General features: G+C 49.8%; 1 protein-coding gene across 1 annotated transcript in view; it reads right to left on the minus strand.

The window, feature by feature from the left end:
- Pcsk6 (proprotein convertase subtilisin/kexin type 6) overlaps positions 1-20,122 on the minus strand; it is a 73,659-nt gene that overhangs the window by 45,175 nt on the left and 8,362 nt on the right. The window contains exons 4-8 of the mRNA XM_013011895.1: positions 14,814-14,924; positions 13,597-13,740; positions 12,952-13,028; positions 11,030-11,118; positions 4,059-4,231 (exon numbers count right to left, since the gene is read on the minus strand). Coding sequence (XP_012867349.1) covers positions 4,059-4,231; positions 11,030-11,118; positions 12,952-13,028; positions 13,597-13,740; positions 14,814-14,924 — 594 coding nt within the window. The remainder of the gene's footprint in view (positions 1-4,058; positions 4,232-11,029; positions 11,119-12,951; positions 13,029-13,596; positions 13,741-14,813; positions 14,925-20,122) is intronic.

Consider the following 20,122-nt stretch of genomic DNA (forward strand, 5'->3'; position numbering starts at 1 on the left):
AGCTGGAGAGCTCCGCTGGATTTGAGTGGGGGGTGGTGGTGAATGGGGGGGGAGATTAACCTGTGGCAAAGCCCTAAAATTGCAGAATTGCAGGATTCCTGCCACAGCCCTGCTCCAGTGGCTTATACCTATAATCCTAGCTACTGAGGAGGCTGAGATCTAAGAATTGGGGTTCAAAGCCAGCCCAGGCAAGAAAGTCCATGAGACTCTTATCTCCAATTAGCCAGCAAAAAGCTGGAAGTGGAGGTATGGCTCAAGTGGTAGAGTGCCAGCTCTGGATGAAAAAGCTAAGGGATAGTATAGGCTCTGATTTCAAGCCCCAGTGCCAGCACAACACAACAACAACAGCAAAAGGACCCCTTTGTTTTTCACAAGAAAATCCAGGGCCGGGACACAAGCTGTTCCATTTTATAGCAACCCTTCCAATATCCATGAAAATAGCCAACAATGCCAAGATGACAGATGGCGGCAGGATTTGCAACTTTAATCTTTCTGAGTGAAGTTGCTGGTCTTGTGGGGAAGGAAAAGGGAATTTTCCTGAAAACAGCTAACAAGGTGTAGCCTTCTCAGGGAGCAAGCTAACTTTGCAAAAAGATGAGGCTGTAACTACGGGGTAAATAAAGTTCAGGTCCACCACACTGGTGGCTGTCCACAGGGTCCCATTAGAGTTCCCTGGGGTGCTGCCACCATGGATCAGGGGACAGCCATGAGATTGTCAGCACCAGCCCATGTTTGTTTCACTTGGTAATCTTGTAGCCTTACACAGGACTGGATGTCTTATCTTCATCCTTGAAGTTCAAGTCTGCCCTTGGCTGAGTGGACAGAGCTGCTCCAACAGCCCCATCACACTCTACTTGGCAAACTAAAGGGGCTCCAGTCCCAATGTGGAGCTCCCAACAGAGCCCACAGGTGCCCGCCCAGCCCTGCTGCTTCTTCTAGCTGCTCCATTCTGCTGCCTGTATCTCCAGGGTGGACTGGTCCCAGTAGCCAAGTACTCTCCACAAAGGCCATAGAAGTGGGCGGGCTAGGGGAGTGTGTGTGAGAGAGAGAGGGGGAGGAGGGAAAGAGAGACATTGTGGTCATACATGCATAAGGATGCTTGGACCATGCATAGAAGGTCCTAGCCCATCCAGATGTGCAGAAGCTAAGTATACAGAGCCTCCGGTATCCAGGTATGCCCAAGTACACCCTGGGATCTTCAGGAAATGATGAAATCGTCTAGCCATGCATTTCTCAGAACATGGCCCCGTCATTAAGCAAAGGAAAGCCATAATTACCCATTGGAAAAGATTAATCAGAGGCCAGTTTAAAGGAACGAAAGTCCAAATAAAAAGCATCTAAACCCATCACAGCCTATCTTTATTCTACCCAAGAAGCATCTTGGAGACACTGCAAGTCTCATCTTACTCAAAACGATCTAGAAGGTGTTGTCGTTTGCCAAGTGGAACTGTAATCTTATGGTCCCAGTGCACAGAAAATGGCTTCAAACTGCACTCACTGAGCTTGAATGGGCATGTGCTTAGTCATCTGAAAATCCTATAACAAAGCAGCCTGGAACCCAGCAGGTTTACAGTCATGTATCGGTCAGCTGTTACCACTTGAGCCACTGCTCCAACTCTGGCTTTGTCCGCCCGAGCTGGCTTTGAACTGTGATCTCCAGGTCTCAGCCTCCAGAGTTAGCTAGGATGACAGGCGTGAGCCACCTGCTCCTGGTAATGTATTATTTCTGTTGAGTAAAGCCACAACTCTAGCTCGACCAGATGGGGCTCAGAAGCACCGTAGTGGGGGCCAGCAATGGCTGCCGCCATCGGGATGGGACAGGGTTGCTAAGCCACAGCGATGAATGACAAGTCGCAGAGGTGTGACACTTCATCAGCACCCATATCAAACAGATCGCGGGGCCAAATTAGGGCTACTAACGTCCTCTGCCACTAGGCCACGCCATCTACCAAAGCCGGAGCCAGATTTTACAGAAAAAAAAAAAAGGACCTCAGGTGACAAATGGAGCAGCACAGAGGAAAAACACGAGAAACGTCAGCTTTGGGTTAGGACCATCCCATTTCTGGGAGGATTTTCCATGACAGCTTTTAGACAGTTGTGATTTCAGGCTCCCTGGGTGACATATTTCACTTCAGAGTGACTGAAAAAAATAATTAAATGACCTCAGTATTTTAAGGGACAACAAAGGGGAGCCCAAGTCTCTTCTTTCCTGACAGCTGGACGAAGCTGATGCTGATTGGAATCCAGGTTCCTTTCTCTGAAGCTTAGAGCGTGTGTGTGTGTGTGTGTGTGTGTGTGTGTGTGTGTGTGTGTGTGTGTGCGTGTGTGTGTGTGTGTGTGTGAGAGAGAGAGAGAGTATTGGGCATTAAACTCAGGGCCTCATACTTTTTTCTGCTCAAGGTAGATGCTCTACCACTTGAGCCACAGCTCCTCTTCTGGCTTTTGGCTGGTTTGAGACTCGTGACCTTTTCTGCCCTGGTTGGCTTTGAACTGGGATCCTCAGATCTCAAACCTCCTGAAAAGCTAGGATTATAGGTGTAAGTATCAGTGCCCAGTTTCAAGCTTTCAGTCTTGTCTGGGTTCCATCTACACAAACCTTAGTGGATGACCCATAATTCCTTTTCCCTTCCTGGAAGCCACACCCCTAATCCTAAACTCTCTCTTTCTCATCCTTAGAAATCACCTCCTAGGAAAGCCAGGAGTTCCTCATCAACACCATTCAACACGCTACATTTTGTATGACAATGCAATCTCTAACTTATGCTACCCTCTCGGAAGCTGCAGTTCAGCTTAATTTTTAAGATGCTTCACTTGTCATCAAGTGTGGGATCCAAGCGATGGTGGGGGAGGAGGGAGGGCGTGGAGTCCTGGAGAGATGTGGTTTATTTATTCCGCAGCCCCTGACGGATGGCCAGGGTGGTGCCTGAATCTGCCAGTGCTGCCCTGCTCTAGCCCACAGCCCTGTACACGGCCCAGCTCAGGTGGCCAGCGGCCAAGTGGAGGCCACCCAGTGTCTTCCCTGGAGACCCAGAGATTTTAAAAAGCGGTCCAGGGTCCCAAGTGTGTGCTGTCTGCGGTCTGCTCTCCTCTCCTCCCCTCTGCTCCTTCCCTCCTGGCCCCTCCCTCCTCCACAAACTGTTTTAAATCACATCACGCGCCGTGTGACTCCCCCAAACCCTTCCTCTCCGTCCTTCAGAGAACACCTGGGCTTCCTGTGGAAACTCCTCCCTGCCAACACTCCTCAGCCAGCTGTGTCTCCCTTGGCCACCACAGCTTTGTCTGCTCGCTCCAAGAAGCTGTCCTCACTCAACTCTACCTTGCCACCCTGCATGTGAAAACGGTCCATTTCCACTTACCCTGTCTCAGCCTCCAGGCTCTCGAAGTCTCACGATCCAGAATGGATGAGAGGCGCTTACCAACCTTCCCCAGCCTCTTGCATGTGGTAAAAGTACTATCTAAATAATCCGGATTGGACAGCTTGCTGGTGGAGCTGGGCTTGGGGCTCAGACCCTGGCTTCCTGCAGGACACTGGATTAGCAAACACTTGTGATGGACCCACATAATTGCTCTAAGCCGGGCACTGGTGGCTCATGCCTGTAATCCAAGCTACTCAGAAGGCGGAGATAGGAGGATCCAGGTTCGAAGCCAGCTGGGACAGAGCAGGCTGTGAGACTCTTATCTCCAAGGAACCACCAGAAAACCAGAAATGATTCTGTGGTTCAAAGTGGTAGAGTGCTGGCCTTGAGCAAAAAAAAGCTCAGGGACAGCAGCCAGGCCCTGAGTTCAAGCCTGAGGACTGGCAAATAAAATAAAAAGAATTCCAACACAGAGGGTTGGGTGGGCGGATCCCAAGCTGCCCCTCCCAGGAAAGTGTGACAGCTTCTGCCCCAGCTGATCCACTGTTGCTCTCCTGAGCCCTGGTGGCTCAACGCTCCCCGGAGCATGGAAGGAAGCCCTGGCCAGGCCTGCTTCCCCCTGTGGCTGGTTCTCCTGGATTCTTAGCTGTTCCTCCTGTCTCTCCCTGTCCCCCGCCCCAGGAGCTCTCCTGTAACTCCCACCTTTTTAATGCCATACTCGAAAGCCTGTTTGGCCAGTCGGCCGGGCCCGTCCACCGTCTTCCCGTCGTCATCCGGCCCCCAGCTGGAGCTGTAGATGTCGATGTAGTTGGGTTTGATGCCCAGTGACTTGGCTTCCACCACGTCGGTGACATCGCCATCCAGCATGCGGATGCCTAAAAGCACATCGGGGGAAGGAAAGGGGGGGGGGCGTTGGTCAGTACCTGGATCCCTATGTCCACTATGGGCTGGGTCACACTGAGCCATGGGGCTCCTCCCGGGTCATTTCAGGAAGCACGCTCCTCTCTGCTGGCTGGTGTGCAAGACCAGAAAACGACACTACAGGCCACACCGTGAGATGCTCCCGTTGCATAGCAACAACAAAGGAAAAGAGACTGCTTCCAGAAGATGCAAAGTCTCCCTCTAGTACCATGATGTTATGCCAGGCTCCAGTGGCTCACACCTGTAATCCCAGCTACTCAAGAGGCTGAGATATGAAGATTGTGATTTGAAGCCAGTGGGGCAGGAAAGTCTGTGACTTTTTTGGGGGGGAGGGGTCAGTTGTGGGGCCAGCTACCACCCAGCCAGTTGCTATACTAATCCTGAGTCCTCCCAGGCTGTATACTCATCCTGAGTCTCCCCTGGCTATATACTCATCCTGAGTCTTCCCAGGTTGTATACTCATCCTGAGTCCTCCCAGGCTATGTACTCATCCTGAGTCTCCCTCCCCTAGCTGTGTACTCATCCTGAGTCCTCCCAGGCTGTTTTCTCATCTTGCATTTTCCCAGCTGTTTTCTTACCCTGCATCTGCATTTGCATCCTGCATCTCAAGCTGTTCCTGGGAAGAAAAGTAAATAGCCCTGACCAAATTTCTGTTGGTTGTTTTTTATTTTGTTTTTCTGTTTGCTCCATATTTGGATTGGGGAACGGAATCATGTTCTTTTCCCTCCACAAGCATGGAACTGTTAAGTACATAACAGCCAAATTAATCCGCAGTACACAGTGATTAATTATGTTAATTTGGAGTCACAGAATTCAGTCTCATTAGTGATTCCATTAAGCAGTTTAAGCCGGTGAGTGTTTTAAGAGAACCGTTTAAGCTCTAGATTAATCTTCAAAGGTCTCCAGCACATTTCAAATGCACTAGAAGTTAATTTTTTTGGGGGGGAGGGGAGATTGGCTTGGTATTAGGAACCATGCCTCCCTCTTTTATCCCCCCCCATTCTCATCAAAGGATTTGCCCACTGGGCCTAAGCACCCCATGGCTCTGCCGGAGCCATCAGGAAGTAGATGAGAAACAGCCCCTTTATTGGGGCTTGGGGGGCTATGTCCCATACCCCAAGCTTCCTTGCTGCAGCTCCTCTCCGCAAGGGCAGGTGAAGCTAGCGCCTCCATGCCTCTGGCCGCTCGGGCCGGGGCCCCTGAGATGCCCTGGTACCACTGCAGTGGGGAGCTTTGGCTCTGGGGCTCTGGAAGCAAATGGGACAGAAAAGAAAACTAACCCGGCCCACGAGCCCGCCCTCCGGTAGCCTTTCTTCAGGGCAGGGTGAAGTCTCACTTCCCTGGCTTCCCCCATCTCAGCCCCATACCCCCTCAGGGGGCACCTCCTGCAAGTAGGGGTGAACAGAGGGGCGCGGGCTCCTTCTGACCGTAGCAGGCCATTCTGTCATGTTCCATTCTGCCAGCTCAGAGTGGCTCAGCCCCTGGGGAGCTCATCTTTGGCCCTGGCCCTCTTCCCACGTGCAGGGAGCATGACAGGGTCGGTCTCAGCATCCACTGGTCTTTATGATTTGGAAATAAATCTGACTGTGGGAGAGCAGCGTGGTTTTCATTCTTGTTTAGGTTTCTCTGGCTTTGTGAGGAGGAGACAGGGCCACTGGTGACTCACTGGTCCCCAGAGGGCAGGGCACAGGGCACCTCTCAAGGCCTCACGGGAAGTTCTGGGGGGGCCAGGAGGACAGGATGGAGGGGAAACATGGAGTTTTGTTGTGACTTCCTCGGGCAAGGCGGGCTGACCAGGCTGGAGCCTGCCGGGTTGGGAATATTCAGCAGGATCTACAGTTTAGGGACGAGGTCATCTGATGCTGGGCCCCAGAGGCCAGAGGACTGGTGGTCAGGAGAGTCCATTACAGGAAGTAGCTGGCAGTGTGGACTCTGCACTGATTGCTTTGCACAGGACTCACTCTTACGTGACTCGTTTACTATCCCTAGGAATTGGTTAGCACCAGAAAAGACAATCTCTTCAGGGTGAGCAAATGCCCCAAATACCAAAGCTTCAGAGTAGAGGAGACCAAAAAGTCCTAGGTACCAGTGGCTCAAGCATGATCTTTCAGGAGGCTGAAAGATCTGAGGATAATGATTCCAAGCCAGCCCAGGCAGAGAAATCCTAGTGACTCTCAGCTCCAATTCACCAGCAGAAAGCTTGAAGTAGAGGTATGGCTCAAGTGGTAAAATGCCAGCCTTGAGTGAAGATACCAAGCAAGAGCACAGACTCTGAGTTCACAAACACACACACACACACACACACACAGTCAGGAAACCCAATGAACTCGACCCCACCTGAGGTGGGCAGCCTCTCATTGGCCAGGGCGGGATGGCCACGCCCACACCTTGGTGGCACATCATTGGCTACAGCTGCATTTTGTGCCTGATGGAGATGAAGACCAGTGCAGGAAGCCAAGAAAGACTTGGCCAGATGCCACCCAGTACCAGTCCACTCGAACAAGGTAGTGGCATAGTTAGAGGCTAGAGACTGCCCTGTTACTGTCTTGAGTAGATAATGAGAATTGTCAGATTAAAAAAAAAAATTTTCACGCCAGTCTTATGGCTTGAACTCAGAGCCTGGGCGTTGGCCCTAAACTTTTCCGCTCAAGGCTGGTGCTTTACCATTTGAGCCACAGCTCCACTTCCAGCTTTGTTTTCTTGTCGGTTTATTGTTTTGAATGACTCATTGGAGATAAGTCTCATGGACTTTCCTGCTCAGGCTGGCTTCAAACCATGATCCTCAGATCTCAGCCCCCTGAGTAGCTAGGATTCTGGCGGTACAGGCATAAGTCATGGGTGCCCAGCCAGAATTTAAAAACAAAAAACAAAAACAAATTCATACAGCAGAAGAATGCACTTGTCGTTGTGCAAACAACTCTCTGTGGATTCATTAAATTCGGGATTAGTGAGCAGAACATGTCACAGACAGGAAGCTGAGACTGGATCCTGTGAGCTGTTCTTCATGGCTCTGGCATTGCCATTGATTTGCTGAAAGCAAAACCCATTATTTCTCAGTAAGCAAGGGTGGGTGCGTCGTGTGCCTCTCCGGCCCTCCTCCTCCTCAGGCTGGTTAGGGCAGGGTGACCGACTCCTGGGGGGCGGGGGCATGTGTTTGCTTATTCTTCCTATTCCTCTTTTTTTTATTGTCTTCTTTTTTTCTCTGGTGGTACTTGGTTTTCAAGTCAGGGCTTCACACTGGCTTAGGCAGGAGCTCCACAACTTGAGCCATGGCTTGCAGCCTTGTTTTTGCTTTAGTTGTTTTTCAGATAGAGTCTTCCATTGTAGCTAGGGGGCGGACGGGGTGGAGTGGTCTTAGGCTGTAATCTTCCCATCTACATTTCCCATGTAGCTAGCTGGGATTGTAACCTTGGACCACCACACTTGGCTCACGTTTTTTTCTTCTACATAGGGTTTTTACTAGCTTACTTCCCTACCCCACCCCAAGCTGGCCTCCAGCCATGAGCCTCCCTTCACCATCTCCCCATCTCCCAAATTACTGGGCTTCCAGGCGTGTGCCACGGAACTTCCCATTTCTTTGAGGATGAGCTTCCTCAGAGACTGCATGTGTTAGGCTTGTCTTGCCCTAGACGATCCTGTGGTTTAGAAAGTGGGGGAGAAGGAGTGGCAGGTCCCTAGGGGGACCTTTATTTTTGTTGTATTTATTTTGCTTTATTTTACCTTTATCAGGAGACTTCTCGAATCATTTATTTCAGCAAATTCTCACAAGGTACTTAAAAGATTATTGGGCAGTGATAGTCACTAGACTACGTTGAAAATGAACTCTACAACTTGTGGGGGGGGGAGACAGGAGAGAAAAACTGGGAGAGAGCGAGGGCAGGGGTGACATTGCACTCTCTACCTGGCTTATGTAACTGTGACCCCTCTGTACATCACCTTTATTCTAACAAGTTTTTAAAAAAGATTATTGGGTAGCTGTGTACCAGTGGTTCCTGCTTATAATCCTAGCTACGCAGGAGACTGAGATCTGAGGAGCATTGTTTGAGGCAGACAAATCTGTGAGACTCTTACCTCCAACTAACCACCAAAAAGCCAGGAGTGGAGCTGTGGCTCAGGTGGCAGAGTGCCAGCCTTGAAAGCCAGGTGAAGCATAAGGCCCTGAGTTCAAGCCCCAGTACTAGCGCGCGCGCACACACACACACACACACATACATATATATAATATAGTGCTATATACATATATTATTTATATTATATATGTTATATATTAAATTGTCTAAACACAACTATATGTATAAACACACATACGTGTGTGGTGTGTGTTTGGGTAATTCAATAGGAATGCATAGAGTATTGAAAGTCAGTCAAACCATCTTCTGATTGAACTTCTGCAGCGCCTGTAATTATCTATTGGGAGACTGAGCCCCAGCAACGTTCTGACGTGTCTACTCAACCACAAAGTGCTCAAACCTAGGAAGCCCCCTCGCCCTTCCTTCACGATCCCACAGCCCTTGCCCAGAGCCAGGTCCTCAGAACAGAGCGGCCCCGTTTCTCTAGCCCTCTGTGAGCTCTGAACCCAGCAGGCAGCGAAGCAATCCGTAAGTGCGCGAAACAACAGGGAGTTAATTTGCCATCTACGTGACTTGTCCAGATGATTTTTGTCCCCAGCAATTTATAGTAAATGGGGCTTTCTTTTTTCATTATAGAAATGACTACTGTTTTTCTTCTCTTTGGCATTTCCCAAGAGCCGCTCGCATTTGAAGCTAATGTTGGAGCAGCAGGTTTCTACTGAAAATATTTACCCACTCTCTGCTGGCCGCTGGTCAGTGCTGGGGAAAATAGCTGCTTATTAACATCTAAACACATTGCTGGGCACTGGTGGCTCCTGCCTATAATCCTAGCTACTAAAGGGGCTGAGATTGGAGGGTTGTGGTTCACAGCCAGCCTAGGAAGGAAAGTCCAAGAGACTCTTAGCTCCAGTCAACTACCAAAAAGCCAGAAGTAAAGGTGTGTGGTTCAAGGGGTAGAGTACCACACCCTAAGACCAGCACAGGCACAAAAATCCTAAATACGTGAATGCTTCCTTTCTCACACACCTCCCTCTGGCTTTTTTGAAGATGAAAAGCATGGCAAACGGTGTTGGGAAATCATTCTGGCCACATGCTTTCACAGAGTTTGGATGTCTCCTAGCCTCCTGTTCTTCACAAGTAAGCATTTGACCACCTATCGCTTGCCCAAGAAGTCCTACAATAGCAGGTTCAAGTTTGGTTTGTTGTTTGTTTGGGTTGGTAATGGGGCTTGAATTCAGGACCTGGCTACTGTCCTTGTGTTCTTTTGCTCAAGGCTAGTGCTCTACCACTTTGAACCATAACTCCTACTTCCTGTATTCTGGTGGTTAATTGTAGATAAGAGTCTCCCACTTTGCTGCTTTGGGCTGGCCAGTACTGGGAACTGAACTCAGGACCTTGCACACTTGCTCAGCTGTTTTACTGGGGTGAGCCACAAGGGTGTGGGGGGGAAGAGGACTCAGGGGCTTCCTGGGTTGTCTCTCTAGGCTTTAAGCCAGGAGCCGGTGGCTCACACCCGTCATCCTAGCTATTCAGGAGGCTGAGATCTGAGGATTGAAGTTCAAAGCAAGCTCAGACAGGAAAGTCCATGTGACTCTTATCTCCAACTTAACCATTCAATAAAGCCAGTATTGGAGGTATGACTCAAGTGGTAGAGCATTAGCCTTGAGCAAAAAATCCAAGTAAGACTGTAAGGCCCTGGGCTCAATACCAGTCCAACCATAAACAACAACAACACAAAGATCTTCAATGCATTAACTTCAAAAAGTTCCTATTTTAAGCCCTGCAAGCAGGTTTCCCCCTCCAGATTCTTTTTTTTTGGGGGGGGGTCCAGTCGTGGGGCCTGAATTCTGGACCTGGGCACTATCCCTCAGCTCTTCAGCTCAAGGCTAGCACTCTACCACTTGAGCCACAGCGCTACTTCCCACTTTTTTATTTTTGCTTATGGGGTGCTGAGGAATCAAACCCAGGGCCTCATGCATGCAAGGCAAGCGCTCTACCACTGAGCCACCTTCCCAGCTGCCCCCCCACCCACCTCCAGATTCTTTAGCCTTACGTCCACAATTCTGTACCAGCCCTCTGCTATTTAGTAACGAGCTGTATTTCTCACACAGCGTCCGTGGGCTGTTCTTTGTCGTCTCCTTCACCGTCTTCACCTTGCCACCTTACCTGGCTATACCAACCAGCCAGTCCTGAGAGCCGCACTGTGGAGGGCACTCTGACAAATGGCATTTGGCTAATGCCAAGCCTGGGACAGAGACAGGAGAAGGAGGTCCGCAGGCTTGAGGGGAGTCAGTAGGAGAAACCACGGTCCCAAGACAAGACTGTGTGGGAACTGACAGAGGGCCACCAAAGGCCTGGCATGGGAGAGGACCACAGCAGACGAGACAGACTGACGGCCAAGCAGGTGAGCAGCTGCCTCGGGCTGGCCAGGCCCCGCGAGTGACAGAGGGCTCCCCGCTGATGGCATTTGAGCTGGCTCTTCCGACAAGACAGGGATCCACTGCACCAGGTCGAGGCCTGGGCCTCTGCGCTGGCCGCCTGGGCTTTGGCACAGCTGACTTCGCTGGTTCTGATCAGAGCTACAGCTATGGCTACGGTCAAAGGGCCGCAGAGGCTGCAGAGCCTGAGCCCTGCGCTGGGGGGGGGGGGGGACAGCCCCTGGGCTCCCAGCTTCACGCTTACCTCCTATTTTAGCATTATATGCTATGCCCACGATGCAGTAAGAGTTGTTGGCTGAGGCAGCGACTTCTCCCGCACAACGAGTGCCATGTCTGAAAAAGAAAAAAAAAGGGGGGGTCAAAACAAGAAGAGAAAATGCCCATAACTCCATGCACTGCTCGGTTCTGTGAGGGGGGGGGATGCTGGTGCAGCTTCTCCATCTCCTGAGCTGCTATCCATGGCTGTGGGAGGAGCACCCAGCATGCTTTGCGGGGCTCTGCCTGCCTGGTGCAGAAGGCCGGCTCACTCAGGCGATGCCGAGCTGCGAACCCTCACCCCAGTCAGTCTGGGGCTCCTGTGCCCGTAGCCCGATTCTGCCTCCTAGAAGCTGTCATCAGGTCATGGCTGTGCTGTGCCTGGAGCTGCCTAGGCTCTGTCCCTCTTGTCACTAACACACATCACGTGGCACAAACCATACTCATGGCACCACGCCAGGACCAGGCATTTCTACCCCCTCAAGGAACCCACAAGGAAGATGCCTGTAAGTTAAATGCTTGCCAGGTGCTGGTGGCTCACGCCTGTCATCCTAGCTACTCAGGAAACTGAGATCTGAGGACTGCAGTTCAAAGCCAGTGTGGGCAGGCGAAGCCTATGAGACTCTTATCTCCAATGAATCACCGAAAAAGCCAGGAGTGGAGGTGTGGCTCAAGTGGCAGAGCACTAACCTTGGGCAAAAAAGCTCAGGGGCAGCGCCCAGACCCTGAGTTCAAGTCTCAGTGCCAACACACATACACACACACACACACACACACACACACACACACACACACACACACACAAAGTTGAACACTCAATAGCTGCTGATGTATGATAAAGAAATTACCAAAGAAAAACAATTGCTTTCCTCGATAATGACCTCATACTCTGAAACGCCACACAAGGCCAGTTCCTCCAGCACAGGTCAACACAGAGCGGACTCTAGACAGTTCATCTTTGAGCACTGTCCACCAGGGGTGAAAATCGTGGATTGACATTTAGAGCAGCGGCTAACAAAGGCCAGGGGAGGGAAGTCATCCTTCCTTCTCCGGGCATTCACAGCCCCAAGGCCACGCTTGCTCTGGGGGGGAGGGGGTGGTGCCACACAGCGCCATGGCTTGTGCAGGGATTCAATCCTGCCCTTCAAGGGTCACCGCCCCTGGACCGTGGATCACATGTCTCTGCCCCTGGATGTGTGAGCGGGACACAGGCCCCTGGCCCCAGGCATCCTCACTGCTGGGCATGAAGGGCACCTTGGGATGTGAGTTAGGGAAAGCAGCCCGAAGCCTGGGTGTCTGCAGCTCTGTGGGGACCGGGCATAGAACAGGGAGGCTTGAGGGGAAGCTTTCTTTGATTTGTTTATTTTTAAGTATCAGTACTGGGGCTTGAACTCAGGGTCTGGGGGTGGTCCTCAGGTTTTTGGTTTTTTTGCTATAGACTGTCATGCTACCATTTGAGCCACAGATCTACTTCTGGCTTTTTGGTGGTTCATTAGAGATCAGAATTTCGCAGACTTTCCTGGCTGGGGATGGTGCTCAGCCTCGATCCTCAGATCTCAGCCTCCTGAGCAGCTAGGATGACAGGTGTGAGCCATCAGCCCTGAGCAAGGTAAAGGCCATTTAAAAAATCATTCCAACAAGATAGGGGAGAAGAACAATGCCTACAACACGATCCATTTCTAGCCGATCACCAGAGATGACAAACCTAGAGAAAGAGGCAAACTCCACCAGAGCCCCCAAAATGCCTGAAGTGTTTCCAAACCTCAGCTAAGTTCCCAATGGCCTCAGGCAGGTGGAACAGGACCCGTAGTCTGGCACCTGTCCCACGCCTCTGTGTGGAAACTCAATAGCTGCCATGCTGCAGGGAGAGAAACAGAGAGGTGAGGGGTGGGTGGGGGCTCAGGGACGTACTTGTTCTCGTTGCTGGCATCATAGCGGGGCGATGGGTCGTAGTCATTTCCATTGACATCATAGCTTGCAGAAGGATCCTGGGAATTAGATCTTGGTCAGTGGAGAGGGACCACACAGTCCTGTTAAACTATCTTTTTTTTTTAGGCATACTGGAAAATAAACAATAACTACACGCAGTTTCTGTATTATAACAACCATCTCATGTATTATATGTGTGCGCTTTTACTTGGCTTCTTCACTCAAGGCTGGTGCTCTACCACTTGAGCCATACCTCCACTTCCGGCTTTTTGTTGGTTAATTGGATTAAGAGTCTGCCTGAGTTGGCTTTGAGCCTCGATTCTCAGATCTCAGCCTCCTGAGTAGCCAAGATTACAGGTGTGAGCCCTCAGCCCATGTTTTAACCTTCCAATTGTCCATGTGAAGTTTCTAGATGCTCATGTGTCTCCCCAAAGAGGTGAGCCATCTGCTCTCTTGGCAGTCACTGGTGGCAGAATGGCCCTCAGCCCTCCCTGTAACATTTTCTTTTCTGCCTACGTTCACAGGATGTAAGGACAGACGGGCAACGAAGGGGTGCTTCAATGTGCACCTATCTTATGCCGTGCACGGCTGACTGTCACCGCATGGCACTTCTGGGATTTGACTTACATAGTTCGGGGCCAGGTCCGGGTGATTCCTCTCGATGCCATCGTCCAGGATGGTCACCACGACATTCTTGCCCGTGTAGCCCCGCTTCCACGCCGCCTGGACGTTCATCTCTGACCGGCAGCGCCCGTGCCTGTCCCCGCAATGCTGTTAGCACAGAGAACGCTCAGGCTGCGGGGGGGGGGGAACCCTGGCGACATATAACGCTCACGTGTTTGGGTAAGCACGCGGGAGCCCATGGCAGCCTCTGCCCTAGCAGAGACTTTCTCCAGGAGTTGGGGGGCGCGGTGAGGATGTGCTCCCTGGCTGCTCTGCACCCAGGATTTTGTTGTCATCCTAGGTGATCATCATTTGCCAGGCGCTCTATCTAGCACAGGTCTTCACCACTGAGTCAGGCCCATGGCTCCATCACATTGCTTCCTTATACAGCCTTCCCTGGTCTGCCTGCCTGCCTGCCTTCCTTCTTTCTTTGCTTCCTTCCTTCCTTCCTTCTTCCTTCCTTCCTTCCTTCCTTCCTTCCTTCCTTCCTTCCTTCCTTCCTTTCTTCCTTCCTTCCTTTTCTTTTTGCCAGTATATTGAGAGCTTGTGCTATCACTCAGCTTTTTCTCTCATCCTGGTGTTCTACCACTTGAGCCACACCTCTAGTTCTTGCTTTTGCTGGCTACTTGGAGATAAGAGTCTCAGATTTGTCTGCCCAAGCTAGCTTCGAATCTCGATTCTCACCCCTCAGCTTTCTGAGTAGCTAGGATGACAGGCCTAATCACTGGCACCCAGCTTCCTGGACTTTCGTTCTTTCTTTCAATGAGCATTTTATTGTCTTTAAGTAGCGGTGCAAAGGGGGTTCAATCCAACGTGTCAGCTGTGGGTCCGAGGCATCTTGATCCGCATCACCCCTTCCATCATTCTCCCCATTTCCCCCAACTCCACCCATTCCTCGTTTTCCTAGCTCCATTTCCACATATGTGCACTGAATATTATCACTGTTTTGCCCACACTCCCTCCCTCCCTCCATCTCCTCCCTGCCCTTACCTGATCCCTCCCGCCCTCCCTCACCTCTCAAGTATGTCAGCGAAGTCGCACAATTATTTACCATTCAAACGGGAGAGGCTTTACACTAGAGATGAGGTATGTCTACCTGCACCGGTAAAGGAGTTAGTACGGCTGGAGAAGTCAGCCCCCCTCAAAAACACAGCCCGCAGAGAGACCACGCCCCAACTCACCAGGTACCACATGTTGGACCAAATGGGGTCGTTGAAATAAAGGGACTGTGAGTCTCTGGGCACCTGCCTCTTTACCCTGCGCTTCACTTCTTGTTGCTGGAGCCATTTCACCTACAGAAGAAATGGAGGAACTCTTTCATTCCAGAAGCAATCTCATTACCGCATGCTCATGTTTAGAGCAGTAATAATGGTAATAGTCGTGGTAGTTGCTGGCTATTATCTACCATAGCCAGGCTATGAATCCATCAAGATGCCCATCCACTGGTGAGCAGAGAAAGAAAATGTAGTATGTATACATAATGCAGTATTTATTATCCAGCCATAAAGAGGAATAAAATTCAGTTGTTCCCAGAAAGAATAGATGGAATTGGAAATCATGGTGTGAAATGACATAAGCCAGTCTGAGAAATATAAATATTGCTTGTTCTCGTCTCTTCTAAGTGGAATCCAGACCGTTGGAGGGGAAAAGTGACACGAATGTATATCGTACAAAATCAAGACGAGGGAGGGAAGGGGAGCAATGAGTCGTTGTATTCATAAACTGCTTTGTTAAATGGCAACTCCTTTGTACAACAACTTAAAGCTTTGAGAAAATGACACACCAGGGGCTGGGAAGGTGGCTCAGTGGTAGAGTGCTTGTCTAGCATGCATGAAGCCCTGGGTTCGATTCCTCAGTTCCACAGACACAGAAAAGGTCAGAAGTGGCCCAAGTGGTAGAGTGCTTGCCTTGAGCAAAAGACGCTCAAGGACAGTGCCCAGGCCCTGAGTTCAAGCTCCAGGACTAGCCAAAAAAATGACACCAGTAAAGAATGGGAGGAGGGAAGGGGTGGGAAGTTTAAAGATGTGAACCAGCAGGAGGGGGGTGGGGGAGAGGAAAGGGTAGTGAGTGATTATGATCAAACTACATTGAACAGTGCATGAAAAGAGAATAATGAGACCAATTGTTTTAATAGAAGGAGGGAAAAGAAAGTAACAGAGGGAGTAAATTTGAACAAGGCATGTATGGAAAAATCATAATGAAACCCTCTGCACAATTAATACATGCTGCTAAAAAAAGAATAAAAGTAATCTCATGGTTTTATGTAGCCTCTCTGTAGATGCTACAGGCTTCCTTTTTCAAGAATGTATCTGTAGCCCCGATGGACATTCTTATTTCAAAGTGACCACATTTGAAAAATGATACTTTATTTGTTATATGTAGAGGAGGAACTAATGATATACTGATCATTTCTGCAGTTCTTGCATTGTCTTTTTCTTTCTTTCTTTTTTTCTACCAGTACCAGAGCTCATACTCAGGGCTCTTATTTGGCCAGCTGGCTTGCTCACAGCTGGCACACTGCCACTTGAGTCATGCTCCCAGTTCACCTTTTTGCTGGTTAACTGGAGGTGGAGTCTCACAGATGCTCCTGCCCAGGCTGGCCTCCAACCACAATCCTCCGAATCTCAGCCTCCTAGGTAGCTAGGATTATAAGCATGAGCCACCAGCACCCAGCTTCTGAAGTTATTCTTAAAACAAACAAACAAAAAATTGACAAGTGACCCTAGTTCCAAAGAAGGAAATGCAAGTAAGGGAGGGAATGAAGACAGATTAAGAATGTAGCCGGTCAAATCATGATCAAAAATGGTCTTATAGCAAGCGCATGAGTCAAATTATGATAAAGCTCTTATGTTAGTTAGAATTTCAGGTGGTCACTAGACATGATACTAACACAGAGAGAAAAATCTAGAAGGGGACCCAGCAAAATATACTAATAGTGGCAGTTGGTGGGGAGTAACATTCCTGCTAAATTAAGTATTTTAAATTGCTACCAGGATGTTATGAATCTCTCTTATGTGATGCGATTAGCATTTGTGATCAGGAAAAAGTCTGAAAGGCCACATAAGAGACTGTAAAAAGGGACCAGAAGCCATGCTGCCCAGATATAAACTCCAGCCTCCCGTCTCCAGGTAGGTGCTGACCACAGGAGAGCCTGTAAACGCCCCCTCGATGAAGACGGAAGTCACGCTTCAGATGTTCAACACGAACACACTTCAGGTTGAATATGCTGCAGCCACACACAGGCTTTGAAAACCATGCTTCGGAATCAGCGGGTGCCACTTGCTGGGTTTTCAGTGGGAAACCCACTCTGAGCGGGTTGGAGGCGAGGGTGTTTGCCGAATGCCACTTCTGGCCCAGATACAAATCATTTCCATCAGCAAATGGAATGAAGGGTTTTGATTTCTTTGGAGCTATTTTGAAGATGAAACTTTATTCAGACTCTTTCCTTTTTATCATTTTTTTTTTTTGCTAGCACTTTACTACCTGAGTCACATCCTCAGCCTGACATTTCTGCTGTTTCATTAGAAAACCTCTGAGACTTTTCTGACCTGGCTGGCTTTACACTTTGATCCTCCATGTCTTAACCTCCTGAGTAGTTGGGATTATAGGAGTGAACCACCAGTGTTGTACTTGGCCCTTTTACCCATTTTCTATTTGTCTATTTCCTACTACACAGGCATCATATTGGTCCTAGAAAGTTCTAGGCCCGGGGAAAGAGATTCATGATCATGTCAACTTGACATAAATAGCAACGCTTTTTTTTTTTTTTTTTTGCTGTGCTGGGGATTGTCCTCAGGACCTTTGCACACGCTACACAAGCTGCACTCTCAGTCCCACATTTTGCTTTATAGATAAACCCTTCTCCAACTTCCTTCCATGGAGTCAAGTTCAAATGAGGCTTCTGCAGAATGTGCTTCTGAAGATAAGACTAAAAGACAGCTCATAAAGAGGCCAAGGCACAAGCCAGGTAGAGGAGCTTTGTCAAGGTCACAGTCAAGGACACGGCACGCCAGTGTCAAAGGTCACCTCAGTGCTGCTGTTGACCTTTGCTGATACCGTCTCAGTGAGCCTCTTCGGGCCACATCCTGTTTCCTGGAATGCCCTGAGCTCGCTGGCAGATCCGCAGCTCGCCTGACAACCCTGCTCCTGGCTGTGACAAGCAGTGACAAACATGTTTTGAAACTTTCTCCCCAGAGACAATGTCACAAAGAGAAGGAGAAAAAAAACAAAACATCCGGGCTGGCGCTGCATCCAAAGCCATCTTGTGAGCAGCGGTGCCCAGGTGAGGCTCCAGCGACTCCTCCCGAGCTGGAGATTCCTACACAAATGTTTGGTCTGAAGAAAGCCAAGGGGGAGGAAAGGCTTTCTGGGAATCCCTGCCCTGTCCCCAGGGCTCTGCGCAGGCTCCCAGAGCAGAGCACACATTTCAATCAAGCTGTCAAACTGTTTTGAAACCCCTGCTGCCTGGGACTGCTGAGCCCAGCATCGGCTCTTCAGACCATACACAGCTGTCCTCAAAGAAGACAGATCATGCCTCCAGGCCCCCCCGTACCCCCAGGCTTTATCAAAGTGAAGGCCACTTTGCGGGGCACCAGGGACTCACGCCTGTCATCCTAGCTACTCAGGAGGCTGATACCTGAGGATCAGAGTTCAAAGCCAACCCAGGCAGATAAATCCAAGAGACTCTTATCTCCAATGAATCAGTTTTTTTTTTAAGAAAAAGGCCAGAAGTGGAGGTATGGTTCAAGTGGTAGAGTACTAGCCTTTGAGCAAAGAAAAAAGAAAAAAACTACCAGAGAATGTAAGGCCCTGAGTTCAAGGCCCAGTACTGGCACAATTCTTCTTTTTTACATTTTTTTAAAGCACTTTGGGAAATGAAAGCCGTTCATTCACTCATAAACTTGTCCCCAGCCCTCCCAGCGGCCTCCAATCCCAGACCACAGAACAGCATCCACAGTCCAGTTTCCTCGACTGCTATGGCTGAGCAGCGTCACCTCCCCAAGGGCTTGTGGTGACATCCACCCCTAAGCCCCAGTGGCCGGGAATGTGATAGCAGGGTGGAACCAGAGCTTGGAGCTGGCCAGGGCCGTGTGCTACCACAAGGCCACGCCCCCAGTCCCTGGAGACAGACTGTACAGATAGCGGTGTTAAAATGAGGTCATTAGGATAGGCCCCTCTCCAATCTGATCAGTGTTCTCAGAAGAGGAGGAGAGGGGGAAGTGTAGTTGTAGAGGTGGGGAGGGAAGGGAGGAGGGGAAAAGCAAAGGAGGAGACAGCAATGCTGGATCAGAAATGTACTCATTTCCTTGCTCAGGTAATTGTAACCCCTCTGTACAGTATTTTCACAATAAAAAAACTTATTTAAAAAAAAAAGAAGAAGAAGAGGAGGAGGAGATTTGGACACCAACACATGCTGGGAGGGACTGTGTAAGGACCCAGCAGGACAGCAAGAAGCCTATCGAAGAATCCAGCCCTGACCATGCCTTCCTCTCTGACTCCATTGAAGACAACAAATGTCTACTGTTGTGGGGCTTAAACTCGGGGCTTGGGTGCTATCCCTGAGCTCTTTGCTCAAGGCTAAGTGATCTACCACTGTGAGCCACAGCTCCATTTCCGGTGTTCTGGTGGTTCATTGGAGATAAGAGTCTCATGGGCTTTCCTACCTGGGCTAGCTTTGAACCTTGATCCTCAGATCTCAGCCTCCTGAGTAGCTAGGATTACAGGCGTGAGCCACCAGCACCTGGCTGTGTCTGCTGTTTTGAGTCTCCCAGCCGAGGACTTTGTCACCATAGCTCTCTAACACACCTGTGAAGTCAGACACTAGTCAACACTCCAATCAACCAAGATAGCCCACAATTTATAACCAAAATAGTTACACAGAAGTAAGGTGCTAGGTTAAGGATGACTGAGATAACTTACAAGTGAAAAGTGAGCTACATTTCCATCAATATTTCCTAAACATCCATCTCTTTACTGGGTAGCTGCCAGACCTGTAAAGGAGCAAACGCAAATGCGACGTGGTCTCTGCTCACAAGAACTGCATATTTGAAGTTAGGCGCCTAAAATCTCAGCTAATCAGGAAGCTGAGATCCGATGATCTATCTCAGCTTGAAGCCAACCCCAGCCGATAAAGCTGAGAGACTGTTAACTGCCATTAACCAGCAAAAGAGCTAGAAGTGAAAACATAGTAGAGTGCTAGCCTGAAGTGAAATAAGCCAAGCAAGAGCCAGAGGCCCTGAGTTCAAGTCCTGGTACAGTACACACGAACTTCTTATTGCCTCAGCAAGTGATTGCCTTGACAATTTTCTTGGCAGCTCGGGCTCCTCTTCCTCAGAGCACCTACGGGCCAGGCCAGCTAGCCTTCCCAGCCTCCTTCCTTTGCCTGCTCCCAGCTGGCCATATACATCGCTGCCAGGAATGATCTGCAGGGCCCCAGGGGGCCAGCCCTGTCTCTGTGTCACTGACCAGTTCCTGAACAAACTGAATTAAC

The sequence above is a fragment of the Dipodomys ordii genome, unplaced genomic scaffold (assembly GCF_000151885.1).
Source record: "Dipodomys ordii isolate 6190 unplaced genomic scaffold, Dord_2.0 Scaffold15, whole genome shotgun sequence".
NCBI classification, from domain to species: domain Eukaryota; kingdom Metazoa; phylum Chordata; class Mammalia; order Rodentia; family Heteromyidae; genus Dipodomys; species Dipodomys ordii.